This window comes from Leptopilina boulardi, unplaced genomic scaffold (assembly GCF_019393585.1).
Source record: "Leptopilina boulardi isolate dan_hultmark-lab unplaced genomic scaffold, ZJU_Lbou_2.1 LbouV2_169, whole genome shotgun sequence".
Classification (NCBI taxonomy): Eukaryota; Metazoa; Arthropoda; class Insecta; order Hymenoptera; family Figitidae; genus Leptopilina; species Leptopilina boulardi.
The window spans coordinates 1,739,925-1,763,976 of NW_026137717.1; the positions used below are offsets into that span (position 1 = coordinate 1,739,925).

Genomic DNA, 24,052 nt, shown 5'->3' on the forward strand with positions numbered 1-24,052 from the left:
AATTAAATATCATGGAATCAATTGTAATAAAATTAATTGTCATAGAATTAATTATCATGGAATGAATTATTATAGAATTAATTATTATGAAACGAATTAGCATAGAATTAATTATGATAGAATTAATTATTCGAGAATTAATTATGATAGAATTAATTATTCGAGAATTAATTATGATAGAATTAATTATGATAGAATTAATTATTCAAGTATTAATTATGATAGAATTAATTATTCAAGAATTAATTATTCGAGAATTAATTATTCGAGAATTAATTATGATAGAATTAATTATGATGGAATTAATTATGATGCAATTAATTATTTAGGAATTAATTATGATGAAATTAAATATCATAGAATTAATTATTATCGAATGAATTATCAAGGAGTTAATTATCTTAGAATAAATTATAATTGAATGAATTATTGAAGAACTAATTATCTGAGAATTAATTTCCATATGTAATTAATCATGATGGAATTAATTATCAGGGAATTAATTTTTCATGGAATTAATTATAATTGAATTAATTATCATCGAATAAATTATGATGGAACTAATTTTAATGCTATTAATTATGATGAAATTAATTATGATGAAATTAATTATTAAGGAATTAATTATCATGGAATTAAATATCACTGAATTAATTATTAAGGAATTAATTATCATCGAATAAATTATGATGGAATTAGTTATGATGAAATTATCATTGAATTAACTATAATGTAACTGAATGTTATGAAATTAATTATAATGAAATTAATTGTCATGTTAAGGAATAAATTATCATTGAAATAATTATCATACAATTAAATATTACGGAATTAATTATCATAGAATTAATGATCACGGAATTAATTATCATGGAATTAATGATGATGGAATTAATTATCATGGAATTAAATGTCACTGTATAAATTTTTAAGGAGTGAATTATCATAGAATTAATGATAATGGAATTAATTATCATGGAATTAAATGTCACCGTATAAATTTTTAAGGAATGAATTATCATAGAATTAAAATAATTATAATTGCATGTATTTTCAAAGAACTATAATTACCATTGAATTAATAACCACAGAATTAACAAAGAGTTACTTGTTATATAATAATTAATTAATTACCATTGAATGAATTATGAATTAAGATTAAAAGAAAGTTTTTTTTATTAAATTTTGATTACATATTTTACTATTGAATATTTTCCTTATAACAAATAACAAATAAATATTATTTTCCCTTATATTTCTTTTAAATCCCAAAAAAAATTTGTTTCCGTTGATAATAATTCATTAAGTCTATTTGCCATTTGAATCATTCTTTTTTCTGTTGGACTTTCATAATCATGCATTTTCATAATCATCACTTTATTACCATAAAGTGTTTCAATTTTTAAATCATCAATAACAAATTCCAAATTTGCAGTAATTACATATGATAAATATTCATTAGTTAATATATCATTAATGTCGGCGAGACCAACTTGATTTCTCAATGTTACTTCCATTAATAAAGGAATTTCTGTCGATTTCATTGGTGTATTTAAAATTTTAACTGCCTCAACACCACGATGAAGGGAAAATTTTCTACAATTATCAAATGCAAATAATTTATTATTATTAAATATTTCACTAATAATTGTTGACATTTCCTTAGTAATTATTTCAACACGATGAAGTTTAAATAATTTCATAATTGCACCACATTGTCTAAGTGCAAGACGATAAATTGCAACTTCCATTCGTCTTATTCCAATTTTTGTCATTGCCAAATTATGTTTTGCATATGAATACATTGTATAATAATCTTCAAATCGAATTTTTTGTTTAGCATTTATTAATAAAGTATAACTATGATATACCTCTTCAATATTTTGATAATAAGTAAAATCATATAACATATTAATTCTTCGTCTTGCCTCGAGCAATGTATTAATTTCATCTAAATTATAATTAAATAATACATCTTTAATATAACAATTGTCGGCAATTTTCCAATTATCATATGAATGATGAAAATCTAAATTCACAATATCGTCGGCAAATATTTCGTATGTTGGAACAAGATGTGTTCTAACTGGATCGGTACTTAATATATAATTTGTAAGATAATTTTTTGATGTTTCAAATGTACAAAGTGGCGCTTCTTCAGATATATAATTTGCAGCATAAATAATACTTGACATTCTAGGATGTTCTAAAAGTTTTTCCTCCTTATGTAAATTATTAAGATTATTAACTCTTAATTGTCGCCAATATTCTTTCGTCATACCTTGATTTTCTAAATAAATATGTAAAATTTTATCATATTTTGTTGAAATAATTTTTATAACTCTAAATATCACATCATTAAATGTAACAATATTATTTTGTAGTGAATAATGAAAATCTTTTAAATTAACAAATCCATATGGTGAATCAATTGTTATATAATATTTTACTTCTATTTCAGCATCATTTGGTTTCATTCTTTTAAGTATTGAACTTCTTCGATGAGTTCTCAATAAAGTAATGTCATTGAAAAAAAATGATTTTCCTTGTAAATTTTTTAAAAATTCAATATTTTTTTCACCTTTTACAATTTGATTGTACCAAAGTTTATTTGGAATATTTAATGGAAAGCCTTGATCTAAATGTAAAAGGGCCAATTTATTTACAATAGTACGTAAATAATATAATTCACTTCTACCATGATTTACATATGATAAACCATATCGTTTCCATGCTGTTAAAACTTCAACATATTTATCATACGTTGGTAGTGGTATAATTTTTGTATATAATTTTGAATTTAATTTCTCTTGTCTCGATGTACTGGGAATATTATCAAGTTCTTCAATTGTTGTCGGTTTTTTTTTTGATTTTTCTGTTTTTCTTTTTTTTGTTACAGTATTTAATTCAGATGTTGGTCTCTTTGGGGAGAAAAAATTATTATTTAATACAGCTTCGGAAATTTCTGTATTTACCAATGAATTAGTATCACTATCAGGTATTACAATTTTATCTAAAGATTCATCAAATTCAAAATCAGAAAGTGGTTCTAATTTAACAGATGCAGGAGGAGGAGGAGGAGGTGCCTTCTCTCCTTCGTTTAAAAGATCTTTCAATGTTTTAGAATTTAAAAATTCCGAGGAATCAACTTCTGTTTTTGGAATTATATTCGGTACTTCGGAATGAGGAACAATGGGAAATGTGATACCATCAATGGTACCTCGTAAAGTTCCTATTAATTCGATATTTGTAATTTCAGGAAGATTAGGACCTGTTACAGTTCCTCGTAAAGTGACTTGAAATTCAGAAGTTGGTAATAATTGTAAATTCTGTTGCAATATAGTTTCTCTTGTATTTGTGGCAGATTCTGGGGGATCAACAATTTCATTTAAATCCGATGGTTCTTTTTTAACTTGATTCCAATTTATTGTATTATGATAAACATGATAATTACGAATTACATTTATATCTTTTCCTTCGGAAATCATAGTATCTATTAAATAACTAACACGACGAAGAATATCATTCGAATCTTTTTTAAAGGTAATATCAGATAATTTATTCGTTTCCGGTAGGTATTGTTTGTAAAAAATTCCTTGAGGTGATTTTTCCGGTACAACGGGAATTGGAAATGAATACCCCTCGATGCTTCTTAATTCCGCAGTGTTTCCAAATGATGTTAGGCAAGTAGGTCCAAAAAAGTGCGATCCACCTGGATAAAAGTATCGAACAATGTTAAAATCGTTTTGATTTGACAAAACCAATGGTACTGTATGATCGATTAGTAAATTTTTATTTATATTCTTCAATAAGGAATTTATTGACACAACCATATTTCGAAATGAGGGAATTTTCTTAAAATTAGAAACTATACTCTGGAATAATTTCCTTAATCCTTTTAAACCAAAACGAAGTATTTGGTATACGGATTCAAAACCAGGATCAATTGTTCGAAGAGAAGCTACAGTTAAATCTGTCAAAAAACTTTTGGTGAGAATTTCTTGTGCTATGGTTCGAACAGCAATTGTGGAAATTTCATTTAATACCGCACTTATTGGTAATGTGCTGATAATTCCTGATCTTGCAATTGTATTGGTGATTAGATATTTATTACCAATTTCTACTGTCAAACTATTGGTTATTTTAATTGTATATTCTGTCGCCCATCCAGCAAATGGAATAAGACTGAGTACATCCATTGAACAACTAAAAGCAGATTCTGCCATTCTTCCTGCTTTTGCACTTTCGATACAACTGTAAAATGGAATCAGTGTTTTTGCAAAATTTAACAATTTCTCCCCAACCGTTTCTTCATAATAGTGCATTTTCAAATTATCTACAAACAATTTTGTTTTTATATCCGCAACTCTGGCAATAAAACTTCTGTAATCTTCATTCCTAAATTTAAGAGTTTTGGAAAATATTGCAATTTCCATTTTTAGAGAAGAATCATTAGCAATTGCTTTAGCAAACTCTTGTTCGTTTCCATTGTTTATTAATAAAGACAATGTATTATTCTCTTGCCGCAAAGCGTAAAATACAGTTTTTTCCTCTTTAACAGCGAATAAAAGAAAAATATCGTCATTTTCCTTTCGTGGAATTGGTGAACATAAATTGCAACCTTGCTGATAATCAGGAACTCGCGCAAACATAACAGTAGAATTTAAATTAATTTTTTCAACTAATTCACTATCGACTAATACTTTTTCAATTGCAATTCTTTCTATTTTATTGTATAATTCCTCGACCTCTTTGAATTGATATTGATAATATATTTGCAAATCGTTAAGATTCTCTTTATCACAATGTTTGGGTAGTAATAATTTTGTAATCCAAAGATAAAAGGTTTTATAATATACCACTTGAATTGGCGAGACTTGTGCAATATTTTTATAATTACATATTAATGCAAGTAATTCGTTTGCAATAAGAGTTCGTGTTTTTAATTTATTCATTTTCATTTGAATTTTATTATGTAAACTATTTTCAATATTTTCTTGTACAATTTTTCTCATAGTTGAATTAATATATGAAAATAAATTCTCATAAGCTTTATTCCAAAATTCAACATTTGTAAAATCATCTATTTTTTGGAATTTAGTTTTCTCATTGTAGGCGTAGAAAAATAATGCTGGAGTTGAGAATAAATCTTTTACCATTTCATAAGTTTCATTATTTAATTTCTGGAAATCAAGCTCGCGGGAGATTAGAATATATTCTTTGAACGTAAAATTCGAAGACGTAGCTGATACAGATTTAATGATTTTTAAACCAACCATTGCGTAAATATAATTCACTTCCATTATGCTCATGTCATGTTCGGGTTGGGGAAAAATTCTCCAAATGTGATCATCAAAAATTTTTTGAATTGTTAATCCGTTAAGTTTTGAACTGTAATTTCCTGACGAAATATTGTTGGAACTATAATTTTCTGATGAAATATTGTCGGAACTATAATTTCCTGAAGAAATATTGTTGGAATTGTAATTTCCCAACGGATTATTATTGGAACTATAATTCCCTAACGTATTATTATTGGAACTATAATTTCCAATCGGAATATTTTTTAAATCATTATTCCCTATCGGATTATTATCGGAATCGTAATTCCCAAACGGATTATTATCGGAATTATAATTCCCTAACGGATTGTTATCGTAATCGTAATTCCCTAACGGAATATCATTGGAACAATATTCCTTACTGGTGTAATTTTCCGAAAGATGTTGAAACACCGTTTCCTTAAGAACCGAGTAATTTACATCATCCGCAGAGTTAATAATTTTAGCCAAATATCCATTAATGTTTCCATAATGAGAAAATAGAGCTTTACTAATGATGTACTGATATGTTTCATTAACGTATTTCATGTCAAGTGTTTCATTTTTTCCACCACCGTAGAGATCACTTTCTTTTAGTGCTTTTTTTAAAAGTTGTAGTTTCGCCTCATTTTCATTTACTGATTTATTGAGATAATCAAACAAAGTATTTAAAATCTCTACAGAATCACTTCGTTTTTCAAGGGTAATTAAATTTTTGTTGTAAAAATAAATACCAAAAATTGTAATGTAGTGACAAACAGAAAGAAATTGAAATTCTGATGACTGTTGAATGAAGACTGATGTGTTCATCATTGTAATTTTTTTAATTAATTCCAATTTCCTCTTGATCCTGAAAGTTATTATCAGTTTATAATTCAATGTTGTTTTTCATATTAACAGATTGTTGATATTTTATGAATTGACCAAAGATGTTAAGAAAATAACATTTAACAATTAATATATAATTATATATAATTAATTATATATATATATATATATAAGTGATTATTATAATTCATAAATTAGAATTAATTATATTTGTTGAATATAATTAATTGTAATTTTTTTTTATTTAATTATTGAAGAACCATGGTTATTTACAATTATTAATTTAGATAACTAATTAATTTAATTACAATTTGTTAAATACATTTATCTTTTATAAATTGAGATGAAAAATTGCAATAAAATGGAATCACAATTAATTTTATACAATAATTTATGATTAATTTTATATATAGTTATTTATAATTAATTATATATAATTATTTATAATTAATTCTATGTAGTTATATATAAATATTTATTTTATAATTAATTATATTCATTAGTTACAATTAACTAATAATTATTATTAACTTACAATTAATTATTAATGAAAAATCATTAATTACATTAATTTGAATCAATTTTTCATATTAATTAATAAAAGTTGAATGTAATTAAAAAAAAAAACTAAATTATTTTATTTACCTTGCAAGATTTTTTGTGTGTAATTTTTTTTCCCACTTTACAGCAAATACTACAATAGATAAATTGTCATTTTATCTAATCTAATTAATTATAACAAGTTTCTCATGAATAAAAAAACAATTAATTTTTCACTATCTACAAAATATAATACGCATTTTATTTTTTGTAGGTTTAGTTGTCAATTGATACATATATATATATATATAAATATATTTATATAGCTTTTATTTACATATAAGGAATTATTAATTATATTCTCTGTACACGTGTTTTAAATATTCTCTACATTTTAAAATTATTATCTTTTAGCATATATTTATTTTAGATAGTAAAAATTTGCCACATTATTGTATTCTTAACAGTGGTAAAGTACATATACCACTGTATTAAATGACGATAAACAATTGTTAAACATATAATTAAATTAGAAAATGTATTAAAATTTTTAAATTTTTATTCTTTAAATAAAATTTATTACAGTTGATATAAATAATTATTCGTCGATTCAATAATTTTTCCATTATTAATAAATTGGCAATATATATATAAACAGAAAAAATGATTTAAAAAATAATTAAATATAGAATTTAGTATTCATAAATTATTAAATTAATTTAAAATTTGTTTAATTAATTCAAATTAATTTTTAAATTAATTTAATATTTTTAAATATTAAAAAATAATTATTCCCCTTTACAAATCATCGGAATAAAATTTTGTCTCCGTGGAAAATAATTCATTAAGTTTATTTGCCATTTGTATCATTCTTATTTCCGTTGTTCTTTCAGAATCACTTAATTTCATAACCAATACTTTTCGATGATTAATAAAACGAGTACGTATTTCGTCCAATAGAAATTCAAATTTTGAAATTGCCATATGAAATGGTCTTTGATTTGTTAATACCCGACTAAAATCAACAACACCAACTTGATTTAATAATTTAAGTTCCATCAATAATGGAATTTGTGTTGATGATTTTATCCAATTTTTCTCTTCCAATTGACGATTTGATGAAAATTTCATATATTTACCAAATTCAATAATATCTTTTTTCTTTAATGCCATACGAAGTTTTGATGATAAATCTTTATTAATCATTTCACAACGATAGAGTGTTATTGGTTCCTTAACAAATTCCTCATCAGATTGCCGTAAACCCAATCGATTAATTGCTGCTTCAAAACGTCTTATTCCATCACTATTTGTTAATAAACTTTCTTCTTTAACAAGTGAATATAATGCATAATAATCTTCAAAACGAATTTTCTGTTCAATATTTGGTATTTTACGAAAATTTTCAAATACCTCTCTAACATTTTGAAAATGAATTGAATTATAAATCACAGCAATTCGACGATTTGCCTCTGACAATTGTATAATTTTATCTAAATTTAAATTTGACAATATATCTTGAATATAACGATTACTTTCAATTCTCCAATGTTCATAACGTCGTTGACTTCTCATATTTTTAATATCATCAGCCAATGCACTATAAGTTGGTGTAAAACCCATTCCAATTGATTTTGTACTTAAAATAAAATTTAAAAGATGATTTCTTGATAATTTATATGTACAAAGTGGTGAATATTCAGCAAGAAAATTTGCCGCCTTATTAATCATTTTCATTCTTGTTGTTTCAATAATTATTTCCTCTTTCTTTAAATCATTTAGATTTTCCATTCTTAAATTACGCCAATATTCATTTGATAAACCTTCATATTTTAATTGTATATTTAATACAAATTCATTTGGTGTGAGAAATGTATCAGTTACTTTAAATATAACATCGTTAAATGTCATGTAATTATATTTAAAATCAGAATGAAAATGTGTTAAATCAACAAATCCATATGATGAATCAATTGTTAAATGATAACGTACTTCAACTTCTAGATTATAGTTTTTCATTTTTTTCATAATACCTGGTGGTTCAGTTTTTAATAGTGTTATATCATTGAAGAAAAAATATTTACCCTTTAAACGTTTTAAAAAATTAATATTATTTTTTCCCGTTATTATTTGTGTATACCAAAGTCTTCTCGGATAATTAAATGGTAATTCGTGATCCAATTGAAGGAGGGCCAATTTATTTACACAATTGCGAAGGGTATTTAGTTTTTCTCTTTCTAATTTTACAATTGGTAAACCATTTTTCTTCCAGAAGAGGAGAATATTTGTATATTCATCGTATTTTGATTTTGTTAGAATTTTTATATAGTCATTTGGATATAAATGACTCAATAAATGTTTTGGTGTTTTAGGAATGGAATTGGAATTCACGATTTCTTTATTTTGTTTCAAAGTTTCTAATATTTTTTCAAATTGTCTTGATGTTCCGGGAATATCATCAGGATTCACTAATTCTAGATGATTATTAACAAATGTTTCTGAAACTTTGCCAAATTGTTCCGATGTTCTGAAAATTTCATTGGGATTCACTATTTCCTGTTGATTGTTAGCCAAAGTCTCCGAAACTTTGCCAAATTGTTCCGATGTTCCGGGAATAGCATCAGGATTCACTAATTCCTGTTGATTGTTAGCCAAAGTCTCCGAAACTTTGCCAAATTGTTCCCATGTTCCGGTAATAGCATCAGGATTCACTAATTCCTGCTGATTGTTAGCCAAAGTCTCCGAAACTTTGCCAAATTGTTCCGATGTTCCGAAAATTTCATTGGGATTCACTATTTCCTGTTGATTATTAGCCAAAGTCTCCGAAACTTTGCCAAATTGTTCCGATGTTCCGAAAATTTCATTGGGATTCACTATTTCCTGTTGATTATTAGCCAAAGTCTCCGAAACTTTGCCAAATTGTTCCGATGTTCTAAAAATTTCATTGGGATTCACTATTTCCTGTTGATTGTTAGCCAAAGTCTCTGAAACTTTGCCAAATTGTTCCCATGTTCCGGGAATAGCATCAGGATTCACTAATTCCTGTTGATTGTTAGCCAAATTTTCCGAAACTTTGCCAAATTGTTCCCAAGTTCTGGAATTAGCAATCGGATTCATAATTTTTCGATTTTCAATAGACAACTCCGGACTTGTTGATAATTGTTCCGATATTCTCAAATTAGAATTTAAATTACCATTTGGATTCCCAATTTTCTGATTATTAAGAGATTCTAGACTAGTCGAAAATTGTTTTGAAGTACCGGGAATATCATCAGGATCCACAATACTACTCTGATAATACAAAGAGGTTTTTTTCTCATTTGACAATACATCAACTTTTCTAATCGTTGGCGGAATATTTTCATTCAATTTTCTTCTCTTCTTTGGAATATGAAAAGCCACATCGTATACAGTAAGTGGTTTTGCCGATGTTTTAGAATGAGAAAATGTTTCAACAATTTGATTTGAAGTTCCCGGGAGTTCGGATTTTGGATCTTCCATAAAATTACCAAAGTATTCCATATTTGTCACTTGAGCCAAATTTGACACCTCAACATTCCCACCTAAATTATACTGCATTTCCAAATTCGAAAATTGAGGATTACTGTACATTATTGTGTTTCCTAACGGAATCTCCGAATGGGGATTTAAAGATTGTGAATTTTGTAAATCTCTAAAACCAACTTCGGTATTAAACTGATGTTGAGGTATGTCTGTTAATGGTTGATTTAAACTCACCGATTTTTGTTCATCTTTAACTATTTTCTTCCAGTTTATTGTATTATGATACACGTGATAATTATGAATTCCATTTAAATCCTGTCCCTCTGCTACAAGTTCCTCCAGCAAATAACCAATTTTACGAAGAATATCATTATTATTATCCATTTTTAGTTTAGCTTTTCCTATTTTACCAGTTTCGGGCATGTATTCTTTGTAGTAATTTCCTTCCCTCACTACTGGTAGTGGAAATGAATAACCCTCGATGATTCTTAATTCCGCAGTGTTACCAAATGATGTTAGGCAAGTAGGTCCAAAAAAATTTGATCCACCGGGATAAAAGTATCTAACAATATTGTAACGATTGTGTCTGGCTAGAATCAATGGTACCAATCCAGTTTGATCGGAAACTAAATGCATCATCCGATTGGCATTTGTTAATAACGATTTTATTAATCCCACTCTGATTTTAACAGACCTAATGTTTTTGAAATTTTCCACGATACTTCGAAACAAATCGCGAAATACTTTAAAACCAAAACGACTAACTTGATAAACGAATTCAAATCCAGGATCAACGGTTCGAAGGGAGGCAACAGTTAAATCTTTCAAAAGACTTCGAGTTAGAATTTCCTTTGCAATTGTTTTAACAGCAGTTTGGGAAATTTGATTCAAAACTGTAATTATTGGTAATTTGGTAATTTCTGTTCTTGCCAAAGTATTAGTGATTAGATATTTATTACCAATTTCCACTGCGAAACTATTGGTGAGCCTAGCTGTATATTTTGCCAAAAAACCAGCAAATGGAATTAGACTGAGAACATCCATTGAACAACTAAAAGCAGATTCTGCCATTCTTCCTGCTTTTGCACTTTCGATACAACTGTAAAATGGAATCAATGATTTTAGAAAATTTAAATATTTTTCCCCAATTGTTTCGTCATAATAGTAACTTATCAGATTATCAACAAATTGTTTTGTTTTTATTTCCGCAACTCTTGCAATAAATCCTCTGTAATCTTCATTACTGTATTTGAGAGTTTGGGAAAATACTGCAATTTCCATTCTTAGAGATGAATCATTAGCAACTGCTTTAGCAAACTTTTGTTCATTTCCTTTATTTGTTAATAGGGATAAAACATTATCTTCTTGCCTTAAGGCGTAAAAATCCAATTTTTTTATTGCAAACAAAAGATAAATATCGTTGTTTGTCTTTCTTGGAGTTGGTGAACAATAAGTACACCGCTGCGGATAGTCGGGAACTCGTGCTAATATAACTGAATTTGAATTCATTTTTTCCGTTAAATTACTATCGACTAATACTTTTTCAATTGCAATTCTTTCTATTTTATTGTATAATTCCTCGACATTCTTGAATTGCTTTTCATATATTTCTTTTAAATCAGGAAAATCTTCTTTTTGACAACGTGTGGGTAGAATTGATTTTGTCATCCAAAGATAGAGGGTTTTATAAATATTCACATAAACTGGAGATATTTGTGCAACATTTTTGTAATTACAATACAATCGTAATATTTCATAGGCATAAAAAGTACGACTTTTTAGTGTATTTATTTCATTTTTAAGTTTGTAATGTAAACTATTTTCAATATCATTTTTTACAAATTTCTCCATTGTGAATTTAATGTGGGAAAATAAATTTTTGTAAGCTTCAATTAATAATTCATCAGTTAGGGTAAAATTGTCAATTTTTTGAAATTTAGCCTTTTGATTGTAGGCGTAGAAAAATAATGCTGGAGTTGAAAATAAATTTAATACCATTTCATAAGTTTCGTTGCTGAAATTCTGTAAATCAATCTCACGGGAGATTAAAATATATTCATGAAAAGTAAGATTCGGAGACGTAGCTGATACAGATTTAATGATTTTTAAACCAACCATTGCGTAAATATAATTCACTTCCATTATGCTCATGTCCTGTTCGGGTTGGGGGAAAATTGGCCAAATGTGATCATTGAAAACTTTTTTAATTGTTAATCCGTTAAGTTTGGAACTATTTCCTGAAGGAATATTATTAGAAGTATTATTTCCTGATGAATTATTATTGGAACCGTAATTTCTTAAAGAAGTACTATTGGAATCAAAATTCTCTAAAGGAGTACTATTGGAACTATAATTCCCTAACGTATTATTATTGGAACTATAATTTCCAATCGGAATATTTTTTAAATCATTATTCCCTATCGGATTATTATCGGAATCGTAATTCCCAAACGGATTATTATCGGAATTATAATTCCCTAACGGATTGTTATCGGAATCGTAATTCCTTAACGGAATATTATTGAAACAATATTCCCTAGTTGTGTAATTTTCCGAAAGATGTTGAAACACCTTCTCCTTAAGAGCCGAGTAATTTACATCATCCGCAGAGTTAATAATTTTAGCCAAATATCCATTAATGTTTCCATAATGAGAAAATAGAGCTTTACTAATGATGTATTGATATGTTGCATCAACGTATTTCATGTCAAGTGTTTCATATTCTTCACCACCATAGAAATCACTTCCCTTTAATACTTTTTTTAAAAGTTGAAGCTTCGCCTCGGATTCATCTTGAGAGTTATTGAGATACTCAAATAATGTATTCAAAATAGGAACAGACTGACTTCGCTCATCAAGTGTAATTAAATCATTGTTGTAAAAATAAACTCCAAAAATTGTAATATAGTGACAAACAGAAAGAAATTGAAATTCTGATGACTGTTGAATGAAAACTGATGTGTTCATAATTGTAATTTTGTTAATTAGTTCCAATTTCCTCTTGATCCTGAAAATGATTATTATTCTTTAGTTAATAATTCAATGTCGATTTTAGCATTAACAGATTGTGCATATTTTATTAAAGTGACTAAAGATGTTAAGAAAACTACAATGAAGTATTAACGTATAATTATTAAGATAATTATAATTTATAATATTATATATAATAAATTATATATAATTATTTAATATAAATTAGCTTTTATTAATTAAGTTAAAAAAATTTAAGAAATGCAATTATAATTAATTGCCTACAATAATTCAAAATTAATTCTATGTTGTTATTTATAATTCAATATATATATATATATATAAGTATTTAACAATTGTTAACAATTAATTATTTTCATCAATTTGTAATTAACTTCTAATTGTTATTAAGTTACAAATTGTTAACTTATAATTATTCATTAATTCGACATAATTAATTATGCTATTAATTTGAATGTATTTTAATATTTTTCATATTAATTAATGGAAGCTGAAGGTATTTAAAAAATAATTTTAATTTAATTATTGAAGGTCCTTTATTATTTAGAATTATAAATTTAGATCACTAATTAATTTAATTGCAATCTGTTAAATACATTCAACTGTTATCAATTAAGATAAAAAATTGCAATGAAATGTAATTTTAATTAATTGTATATAATAATTTATAATTAATTCTATACAGTTATTTGTAATTAATTTTATATAGTTACTTATAATTAATTCTTGTAGTTATTTATAATTAATTCTATATAGTTATTTATAATTAATTCTATATAGTTATTTATAATTAATTATATTTAATTATTTACAATTAATTAAATTCATTAGTTATAATTATCTAATAATTATTATTAACTTATAATTAATTATTAATTAAAAATAATTAATTATTCTAATAATTTCAATGAATTTTCGTAATTTTTCACAATAAATTCATGAAAATTGAATGTATTTAACAAATTTTTTAATTTAATTATTGAAGAACCAATATTATTTAGAATTATTAATTTAGATTACCAGTCAATTTAATTGCAATTAATGATTTAATTTTGAATTATTTGGAATTATTTCTCTACGTTAAATACATTTAGTTTTTATTAATTAAGATGAAAAATTGCAATAAAATGCAATTACAATTAATTGTTTATAATAATTTATAATTTATTCTATAAAGTTATTTATAATTAATTTAATATAAATAATTATAAATAATTAAAGTCATTAGTTATAATTAATTATATACATCAATTATAATTATCTAATAATTATTATTAACTTATCATTAATTATTAATGAAAAATAATTAATTAAGTGATTAATTTAAATGAATTTTACAATTAATGTTTGTTGAATGTATTTAAAAAATTGTTTTAATTTAATTATTGAAAGTTGATTATTATTTACAATAATTGATTTATATTTAACTAATTATAATTATAATTTTGTATAACTCATATCAATTTAATTTTATTATCCTTATTTTTATTGAAATAAATTATTTATTTTTTACCTAATACAGAATTAATTCTCCCTCATCAGATGGTACTGCATCAAAAGAGATAATTGAATTTCTCAAAAATTGATATCTTTGACTGTTTGAAAATTTGGTATGTAATTTGTAATAAATAGAAAGAAAAAACTGATTTATTTAATTTATAAATAATTATACACACTGTTATCTTCTTTAATTGTATATTCAGTTGTTCATTGTTATATTTGTTTAGAGTTTAATGACATTTTGACATCATGTCAATAATATGTACCAAAACACGTGCATCAAAAAAAATATTCTCCCGACGAAAGCTAATTAAATTAATTAGAAAATTTTTTCAATTGAAATTTAACTATTTTGTATTAATTTTAAATGTTTCAAAAAAAAAAAAAATTGTTATTAAATTAATTAAAAATAGTTTCTTAAAATTATTTCTTAAAATATTTCTTTAAATATTTCTTAAAATAGTTTCTCCGTTTTTTAAAATTGTTTAGTAAATAAATTAAAAATATCCCATATCGGTCATATTAAATTTTTGTATTCAAATTAATTTTTTTATTTACATAATTTACAATTTTTTTTCTTTTTCAAAATCTTATCTAAAGTTTAATAAATAAAATGCTATTGACCTAATATTAACATTTTTTAATATTTAAATAACATTTTAAAATTTTTAACAAATTTCTCCTATAACATTGAGTTAATAATAATTAAGTAAATATATTTGAAATTAACATTAAAATTATTCTATTTATTAGAATAACGAAATTACTTCGGTTATTAAAAATAATTTTTATATAAAAACTAAATTTTTTATTAAAATTAACTTTTATTTAATAAAAAAAATTAATTTTTCCCTTAACACAATTTATTAATCAAAATTTTCAACAATATCGGAATAAAATTTTGTCTCCGTTGAAAATAATTCATAAAGTCTATCTGCCATTCTAATCATTCGTGTTTCAGTTGTACTTTCAAAATCATGCATTTTTATTAACATCATTTTACCATTAAGATTTTCCTTTAATATAATTTCATAAATTTGAAATTGAAAATTTGACGTTACAACGTGAAATGAATTATCACTATTAATTATTCGATTAACATCAACAACACCCACTTGATTTTTCAATGTTATTTCCATTAATAATGGAATTCTCGTTGATGTACTTACTTTATTTAAATATTTTAATTCCTCTTGATTTCGATTGGGGGAAAATTTTAAAATTTTATCAAATACAATAATATTTTTTTCACGTAATGATTTATAAAATTTTGATGATACTTCCTTGGCCATCATTTCACTACGATAAAGTTTTATTGGTTGTTTTAAAAATTCCTCTCCACTTTGTCTTAAGCCAAGACGATTAATTGCAACTTCAAAACGTCTTATTCCATCTTTATTTTCCAATAATTTATTATTTAATTGTGAATATAAAACAAAATAATCTTCAAAACGTAATTGTTGTTCGATATTTTGTATTTTTTTATAATTTAGAAATGTTTCATCAATATTTTGAAAATTCATAAAATTATATACATCATTAATTCGTCGTTTTGCTTCATTTAATTCAATAATTTCATCTAAATTTTGATGGTAAAGAACATCATTAATATAACGATAATTTTTAATAATATAATTTCGATAAGGACTTTCAAATTTCATTTTTATTAAATCTTGAGCAAATTCATTATAATTTGGTACAATATTTAATGTAGCGGTATTTATTGTTAAAATGAAATTTGATATATAATCCCTTATTTTTTGAAATTTATTCATAATTGTATTTTGACTGACAAAATAAGCGGCATCTGTAATTATTTTCATACGTGGTGATTCAATTATTTTTTCCTGTTGCTGTAAATTTTTAATATCTTGTTGTCTTAAATTATACCAATTTTCTTTTGTCATAATATTATTTTTCATTTGAACATTTAAAATTTTACCATTTGGTGTGTAAAATGTATCAGTTACTGTAAATAATACATCATTGAATGTAAGATAATTATTTTTCAATTCTGAATGAAAATTAGTTAAATCCACAAAACCATATGAAAAATCAATTGTCAAATGATAACGAACTTCCAATTCAAATGGAAAATCTTTTAATTTATTTGATGGTTGTTTACCTAAAGGTTGATTACTCAATAAAGTAATATCACTGAAATAAAATGTTTTTCCTTTTAATTTTCTTATATAATTAATATTAAATAATCCACGAATTATTTGAGTGTACCAAAATTTTGTTGGTTTTTGCATTGGTAGGCCAATTTCAATTTGTAAAAGTGCTAATTTATTTGCAGCATTACGTAGAAAATTAATTTTTTCCCTCTTCTTGCTTAGGGTAAATAAGCCAATATTTTTAAATTCTATTAAAATATCCACATATTTTTTATACGTATCTTTTATAATATTTTCATAGAATATTGGATTTACATTTACAAATTGTCGCGATGTACCAGGAATATTATCAATTTGATGTTGTAATGAATTTTTTGTATCTATTCTTCTTTCACTATTTGATATCTTTTCTAAAATAGCATCTTTTGGTTGATTCTGAAAAATTAATTTTGGAACTTTTGCCATTTCATTAAATTCCCTAGTATCAAAATTATTTCCATCTTGAATTTTTCGATTTTGTAAATTTGATTCCATAATTTCTAATCTAATATCATCTGAATTGTGGCGAAATTTTTTATGACGATATTCCAAATCCACTCCTATTCTTTTTTTATTCTCCGGAACTTTTAAATTAAAATCTCCTGCTATTCCCTTTGATGTACTTGGAAATTCAAATTTTTCTACTTGAAAATTATCATCCACTATATTACCTCGCAGAGTACCGGTAAATTCTAAATTTGTCACATGAGGAATTGTCCCTTCAACGTTACCCCTAACATTAATGTGAAATTCCGGATAAACATTCGCTGTATTCTCATCAATAATCTCCGGTAACAATAGTGAATTAGCATATTGTTCAAAATTATCCTCAACATGTTCTGTAACTCCCAAATTTTGATTGACTAATTCTGAAACTGTATTCTGTACATTGGAATTTAAAACTAATTCCTTTCCAAATTCAACTGTATTATAATAGATATAATTAATTTTATTTCTACCAACTTGTGCCAATTGTTCTTCCAACAAAAATCCAATTCGATGAAGAATATCATTGTCATGAATTTTTAACTTACCATCAAATGTTTTACCAGTTTCTGGAATATATTGTTTGTAAATTCCATTGGATTCCCTCACTACTGGTACTGGAAATGAATAACCCTCGATGCTTCTTAATTCCGCAGTGTTATCAAATGATTTTAGGCAAGTAGGTCCAAAAAAATTTGATCCACCTGGATAAAAGTATCTAACAATATTGTAATCGTTATGTCTGGCTAGAATCAAAGGTACCAATCCTGTCTGATCAGTAAGTAAAGACATGGTACGTTTTACCTTCTTTCGTAACAATTTTATAATTAATAAAAATTCTTTAGGAGTATTTTTCAAATTTATTTTTCGAAACAATTTACGTAATACTTTAAAACCATTTCGATTTAATTGGTGAAATAATTCAAATCCAGGATCCAGTGTTCGAAGGGAGGCTACAGTTAAATCTTTTAAAACTCCTTTAGTTAGAATTTCTCTAGCTATTGTACGGACAGCTATTTTGGAAATATGATTTAAAACTAACGTTATTGGTACTTTGGTTATAACTCCCGATAGTGTTTTACTGATTAGGTGACTTTTGCTAATTTCGATTATCAAACTACTGCTTAGTTTAGCTGAATATTTTGCAGCAAAACCTACTAGTGGAATAAGACTAACAATGTCCAGGGAACAACTTAATGTAGCATCTGCAACTTTACCTTCATTGGCATTTTCAATACAACTATAAAATGGTATAAGAGATGATGCAAAATTTAAAACTTTCTCTCCAAATGTTTCATCATAATTGTACATCATCAGATTATTTACAAATTCTTTTGCCTTTATATCGGCAACTCTTTGGACAAATCCCTTGTGATCTTCATTACTGTATTTAAGAGTTTGATAAAATCTTGGTATTTCCATTTTTATTGACGAATCATTAGCAATTGCTTTAGCAAATTCTTGTTCGTTTTCTCTACTTGACAATAGAGACAAAACATTATTCACTTGTCTAAATGCATAAAAATTATAATTCAAATTTTCATTTTCTACTGCAAACAAAAAGAATATATCATCATTTTGCTTTCGTGGAATAATTATATATTCATTCGCATAATTAGAAACTTGTGCAGATATAATAGTTGCATTTGAATCAATTTCCACTAATTTATTATCAATTAATACTTTTTCAATTGCATTGCTAACAATTTTATTGTATATTTTTTCTATTTCGATGAATTGAGCCTTGTATTCTTTTTCCAAATTAGAAAGATAATGAATTTTGCATTGTTTATGAAGAATTAATTTTGTTATCCAAAGATAAAAGGTTTTATAAAATTCCACAGCAAGTATTTTTGCTATATGTTTATAATCACAATATTGTTTTAGTATTTCAACAGCAATGGTCGTACGACTTTTTATAACACTTATTTTCTTGTTAAGTTTATAATGCAAACTATTTTCAATTTCGTCCTGTACAATTTTGTTCATCATTAAATTGATGTGGGTGAATAAATTTTCATAAGCTTCAATCCAAAATTTATCATTTGGGATAAAATCAATTTCTTGAAATTTTGCCTTTTGATTGTAGGCGTAGAAAAATAATGCTGGTGTTGAAAATAAATTTATTACCATTTCATAGGTTTCGTTATTAAAGTCCTGCAAATAAATCTCACGGGAGATTAAAATATATTCCTGAAAGGTAAGATTTGGAGTCGTGGATGATACAGATCTCATGATTTTTAAACCTACCATTGCGTATATATAATCCACGTCAATTATGCTCATATCTTTTTCGGGTTGAGGAAAAATGGGCCAAATGTGATCATGAAAAACTTTTTGAATTGTCAATCCGTTAAGTTTGCAACTGTTTTTTCCTAACGGAATATTATTTGAATCATAATTATCTAATGGATTATTTTTTGAATCATAATTCCCTAACTTATTTTTGGAATCGTAATTCCCTAACTTTTTTTTGGAATCGTAATTCCCTAACGGAATATCATTGGAACAATATTCCCTACTTGTGTAATTTTCCGAAAGATGCTGAAACACCTTCTCCTTAAAAACCAAATAATTTACATCATCCACCGTATTGATGATTTTAGCCAAATATCCATTAATGTTTCCATAGTGAGAAAATAGAGCCTTGTTAATGATGTACTGATATGTTTCATCAACGTATTTCATACCAAGTGATTCATTTTCTCCACCACCATAGAGATCACTTCCCTTTAGTACTTTTTTTAGAAGTTGAAATTTTGCCTCGGATTCATTTTTCGATTTATTTAAATACTCAAACAAAGTATTTAAAACAGGAACAGACTGACTTTTCTCATCAAGTGTAATTAAATCATTGTTGTAAAAATAAATACCAAAAATAGTAATGTAGTGACAAACAGATAGAAATTGAAAATCTAATGATTGTTGCATGAAGATTGATGATGTGTTGCTATTCATTCTGAGATGGTCTGTTAATTCTGAAAATGATTATCGATTCTGAAATTGATTATCTTTTTCCTTCAGCTTAAATAGTAAATTTATATATAAGTTTAATTAATTTAATTAGCAAATTCATGAAATTACTTAATTAATTTATTTACTTTAATTATCTAATTTATTTCTGTAATTCAGTAACATAATTAATTTATTTAATTCACTTACTTTAATTATCTAATTACTTTAATTAATTCAGTTATCGAATCAATTTAATTAATTTAATTATTTCAGTTATCTAATTAATTTAATTTATTCAGTTACGTTATTAAATTAATTGATTCCGCTACGTTAATAATTTAATTACTTTAATTCTACAATTAATATAATTGATTACGTTACGTTATTAATTTAATTAGTTTGATTATCGAATTAAGATAATTAATTTAATTACTTGAATTACCGATTTTATTTAATTAATTCAATTACGTTATTGATTTAATTATTTTGATTACCTAATTAATTTAATTCATTCAATTACGTTATTAATTAAATTTCTTTAATTATCTAATTAATTTAATTGATCACGTTACGTTATTAATTTAATTATTTTAAATATCTAATTAATATAACTAATTTAATTATATTGAATACCTAATTAATGTAATTAATTCAGTTACGTTATTAATTAAATTCCTTTGATATTACCTATTTAATTTAATTACTTTGATTATTATCTAATTAATTCAGTGACGTTATTAATTCAACTTCTTCGATTAACGAATTAATTTAATTAATTCAGTTACATTATTAATTTAATAACATAAAAATAATCCTCCTAATATCGTTTTTCCCTAACCTTACAATAAAAAGTTAGAATAATTTTTGAATGAACTAATTAAAAATGTTACCATGTATTTTTAATCCTCTCTGAACAGCAAATATCAAAATAAGAAACAAAAATTATTTTCACAAAAAATTTGCTACATTTCTGTTACTTTAAATTACCGGTTTTTGTTTTTAATCTATTCGAAATAGAATAAATTTTATCTTTTTTTTTTTGTAAATAAGTTTTTTTTCTGTTTAATCAGTTGTATTTAACATGTCTCAACATTTAAATATCATTACATGGACATTTATGGCACATGTGTTTTAGAAAAAAAAAAATGTAAAATAATTGTAACCTTGACGGTTGTTCACTCATCGATAACATATATGAATATTTTTTCAAATAACAATAATTATGACTTTAAATAAAAAAAACCAAAATAAATGAATATTTAATAAAAGCAAAAGACAAAGAAGATTTTTATAAAACTGTGCATTGTTAAATGTTACAAGTTTTATTATTTGTAATATTTTTAAAATTTCAAGGAAAATTATTTCTTTTAGGTATTTAATTACTTTTTTGATCTCGACTTAGTACCATCAGTAGGTAAAACAGATTCCTACCTTATTGGCTGCGTTAAGATATCTGCCATATTCCTACCTTACCGACTGTTGGCAAAGTACCTCCAGTCGGTAAAACAGATTCCTACCTTTTCGAAAAACACACAATGCTATAATGATGAAACAAAATAAAAATAGTAGAATAAATTTATATATTATCTTTTTTTTGCTTTCTCGTGGAGGAAGCTTTGTAGTCCTTTCGTTTATAAAACTTTTCAAAGAGGCGGAAACAATTTTTTTTCTTTATAGAAACATGTTATATGAAATCCTGATCAATTGTCCGGATGTATGTGTGTGTGTGTGTGTGGATCTCTTTTTTGTTTAGAAGATAACTTTAACAGGTTTTAATAGATTTAGATAAAATTTAGTAGGCTCATTTATCATATTAATATCTCAAATCTGACCAAAGGATTTTGAAAAATACTCCAAAAAAAAATTTTATGGTCTTTTTTCCAAAAATTTTTTTTTATTCGAAAAAATTTTTAAATAGAAAAATTTAAGGTTATATATAAAAAAATCGTATTCTTTACGTCAAGACGAATCGATCAATATATATAAAGTATTCATTTGAGGTAAATTTAAAGAATTAATGAAAGTTAAAAAAATCAAAAATTCACATGTTGGCAATAAAATTTTGCTTTCTCCACAAGGAAGCAAAATTTTTTGCTGATCGTAAAGAGAAAGCAAAATGTTCATGTAATAAACATCTGAATTTACAACTTTATGGTAAGATTTTTATGCTTTTAAATGCGTTTTTGGTCATAAAAAGGGTCTTCCTCTACTCGGATCTGGGAGTCAATTTTTTTCTACACTTTTCGGTGTATTCTGTGCAAGAATATGCAATAAAATCGTCTGCCTAAGAAAAATTGAATTTTTTTGAAAGGTTTTTTATGCTTTTGGGTGTGTTTTTGGTCATAAAAAAGGTCTTCCTCTACTCGGATCTGGGAGTCAATTTTTTTCTACACTTTTCGGTGTATTCTGTGCAAGAATGTGCAATAAAATCGTCTGCCTAAGTAAAATTGAATTTTTTTGAAAGGTTTTTTATGCTTTTGGATGCGTTTTTGGTCATAAAAAAGGTCTTCCTCTACTCGGATCTGGGAGTCAATTTTTTTCTACACTTTTCGGTGTATTCTGTGCAAGAATATGCAATAAAATCGTCTGCCTAAGTAAAATTGAATTTTTTTGAAAGGTTTTTTTTGCTTTTAGATGCGTTTTTGGTCATAAAAAAGGTCTTCCTCTACTCGGATCTGGGAATCAATTTTTTTCTACACTTTTCGGTGTATTCTGTGCAAGAATATGCAATATAATCGTCTGCCTAAGTAAAATTGAATTTTTTTGAAAGGTTTTTTATGCTTTTGGATGCGTTTTTGGTCATAAAAAAGGTCTTCCTCTACTCGGATCTGGGAGTCAATTTTTTTCTACACTTTTCGGTGTATTCTGTGCAAGAATATGCAATAAAATCGTCTGCCTAAGAAAAATTGAATTTTTTTGAAAGGTTTTTTATGCTTTTGGGTGTGTTTTTGGTCATAAAAAAGGTCTTCCTCTACTCGGATCTGGGAGTCAATTTTTTTCTACACTTTTCGGTGTATTCTGTGCAAGAATGTGCAATAAAATCGTCTGCCTAAGTAAAATTGAATTTTTTTGAAAGGTTTTTTATGCTTTTGGATGCGTTTTTGGTCATAAAAAAGGTCTTCCTCTACTCGGATCTGGGAGTCAATTTTTTTCTACACTTTTCGGTGTATTCTGTGCAAGAATGTGCAATAAAATCGTCTGCCTAAGTAAAATTGAATTTTTTTGAAAGGTTTTTTATGCTTTTGGATGCGTTTTTGGTCATAAAAAAGGTCTTCCTCTACTCGGATCTGGGAGTCAATTTTTTTCTACACTTTTCGGTGTATTCTGTGCAAGAATATGCAATAAAATCGTCTGCCTAAGTAAAATTGAATTTTTTTGAAAGGTTTTTTTTGCTTTTAGATGCGTTTTTGGTCATAAAAAAGGTCTTCCTCTACTCGGATCTGGGAATCAATTTTTTTCTACACTTTTCGGTGTATTCTGTGCAAGAATATGCAATAAAATCGTCTGCCTAAGTAAAATTGAATTTTTTTGAAAGGTTTTTTATGCTTTTGGATGCGTTTTTGGTCATAAAAAAGGTCTTCCTCTACTCGGATCTGGGAGTCAATTTTTTTCTACACTTTTCGGTGTATTCTGTGCAAGAATATGCAATAAAATCGTCTGCCTAAGTAAAATTGAATTTTTTTGAAAAGTTTTTTATGCTTTTGGATGCGTTTTTGGTCATAAAAAAGGTCTTCCTCTACTCGGATCAGGGAGTCAATTTTTTTCTACACT

The 24,052-nt window shown here is 25.5% G+C and overlaps 3 protein-coding genes across 3 annotated transcripts; all 3 read right to left on the reverse strand.

The window, feature by feature from the left end:
• Positions 1-1,158: 1,158 nt before the first annotated feature.
• Positions 1,159-6,946, reverse strand: LOC127277431 (uncharacterized). Its single transcript, XM_051298537.1, has 2 exons — positions 6,795-6,946; positions 1,159-6,171 (listed from the first exon to the last, which is right to left on the reverse strand). The coding sequence occupies exon 2, from the start codon at positions 6,132-6,134 to the stop codon at positions 1,251-1,253; it is 4,884 nt and encodes a 1,627-aa protein (XP_051154494.1). The 5' UTR covers positions 6,135-6,171; positions 6,795-6,946; the 3' UTR covers positions 1,159-1,250.
• A 540-nt stretch (positions 6,947-7,486) lies between these two features.
• Positions 7,487-14,771, reverse strand: LOC127277438 (uncharacterized). Its single transcript, XM_051298550.1, has 2 exons — positions 14,698-14,771; positions 7,487-13,200 (listed from the first exon to the last, which is right to left on the reverse strand). The coding sequence occupies exon 2, from the start codon at positions 13,158-13,160 to the stop codon at positions 7,488-7,490; it is 5,673 nt and encodes a 1,890-aa protein (XP_051154507.1). The 5' UTR covers positions 13,161-13,200; positions 14,698-14,771; the 3' UTR covers position 7,487.
• A 613-nt stretch (positions 14,772-15,384) lies between these two features.
• Positions 15,385-21,296, reverse strand: LOC127277503 (uncharacterized). Its single transcript, XM_051298669.1, has 2 exons — positions 21,172-21,296; positions 15,385-20,304 (listed from the first exon to the last, which is right to left on the reverse strand). Exon 2 carries the CDS (start codon positions 20,282-20,284, stop codon positions 15,551-15,553), a length of 4,734 nt encoding a protein of 1,577 aa, XP_051154626.1. The 5' UTR covers positions 20,285-20,304; positions 21,172-21,296; the 3' UTR covers positions 15,385-15,550.
• Positions 21,297-24,052: the final 2,756 nt, after the last annotated feature.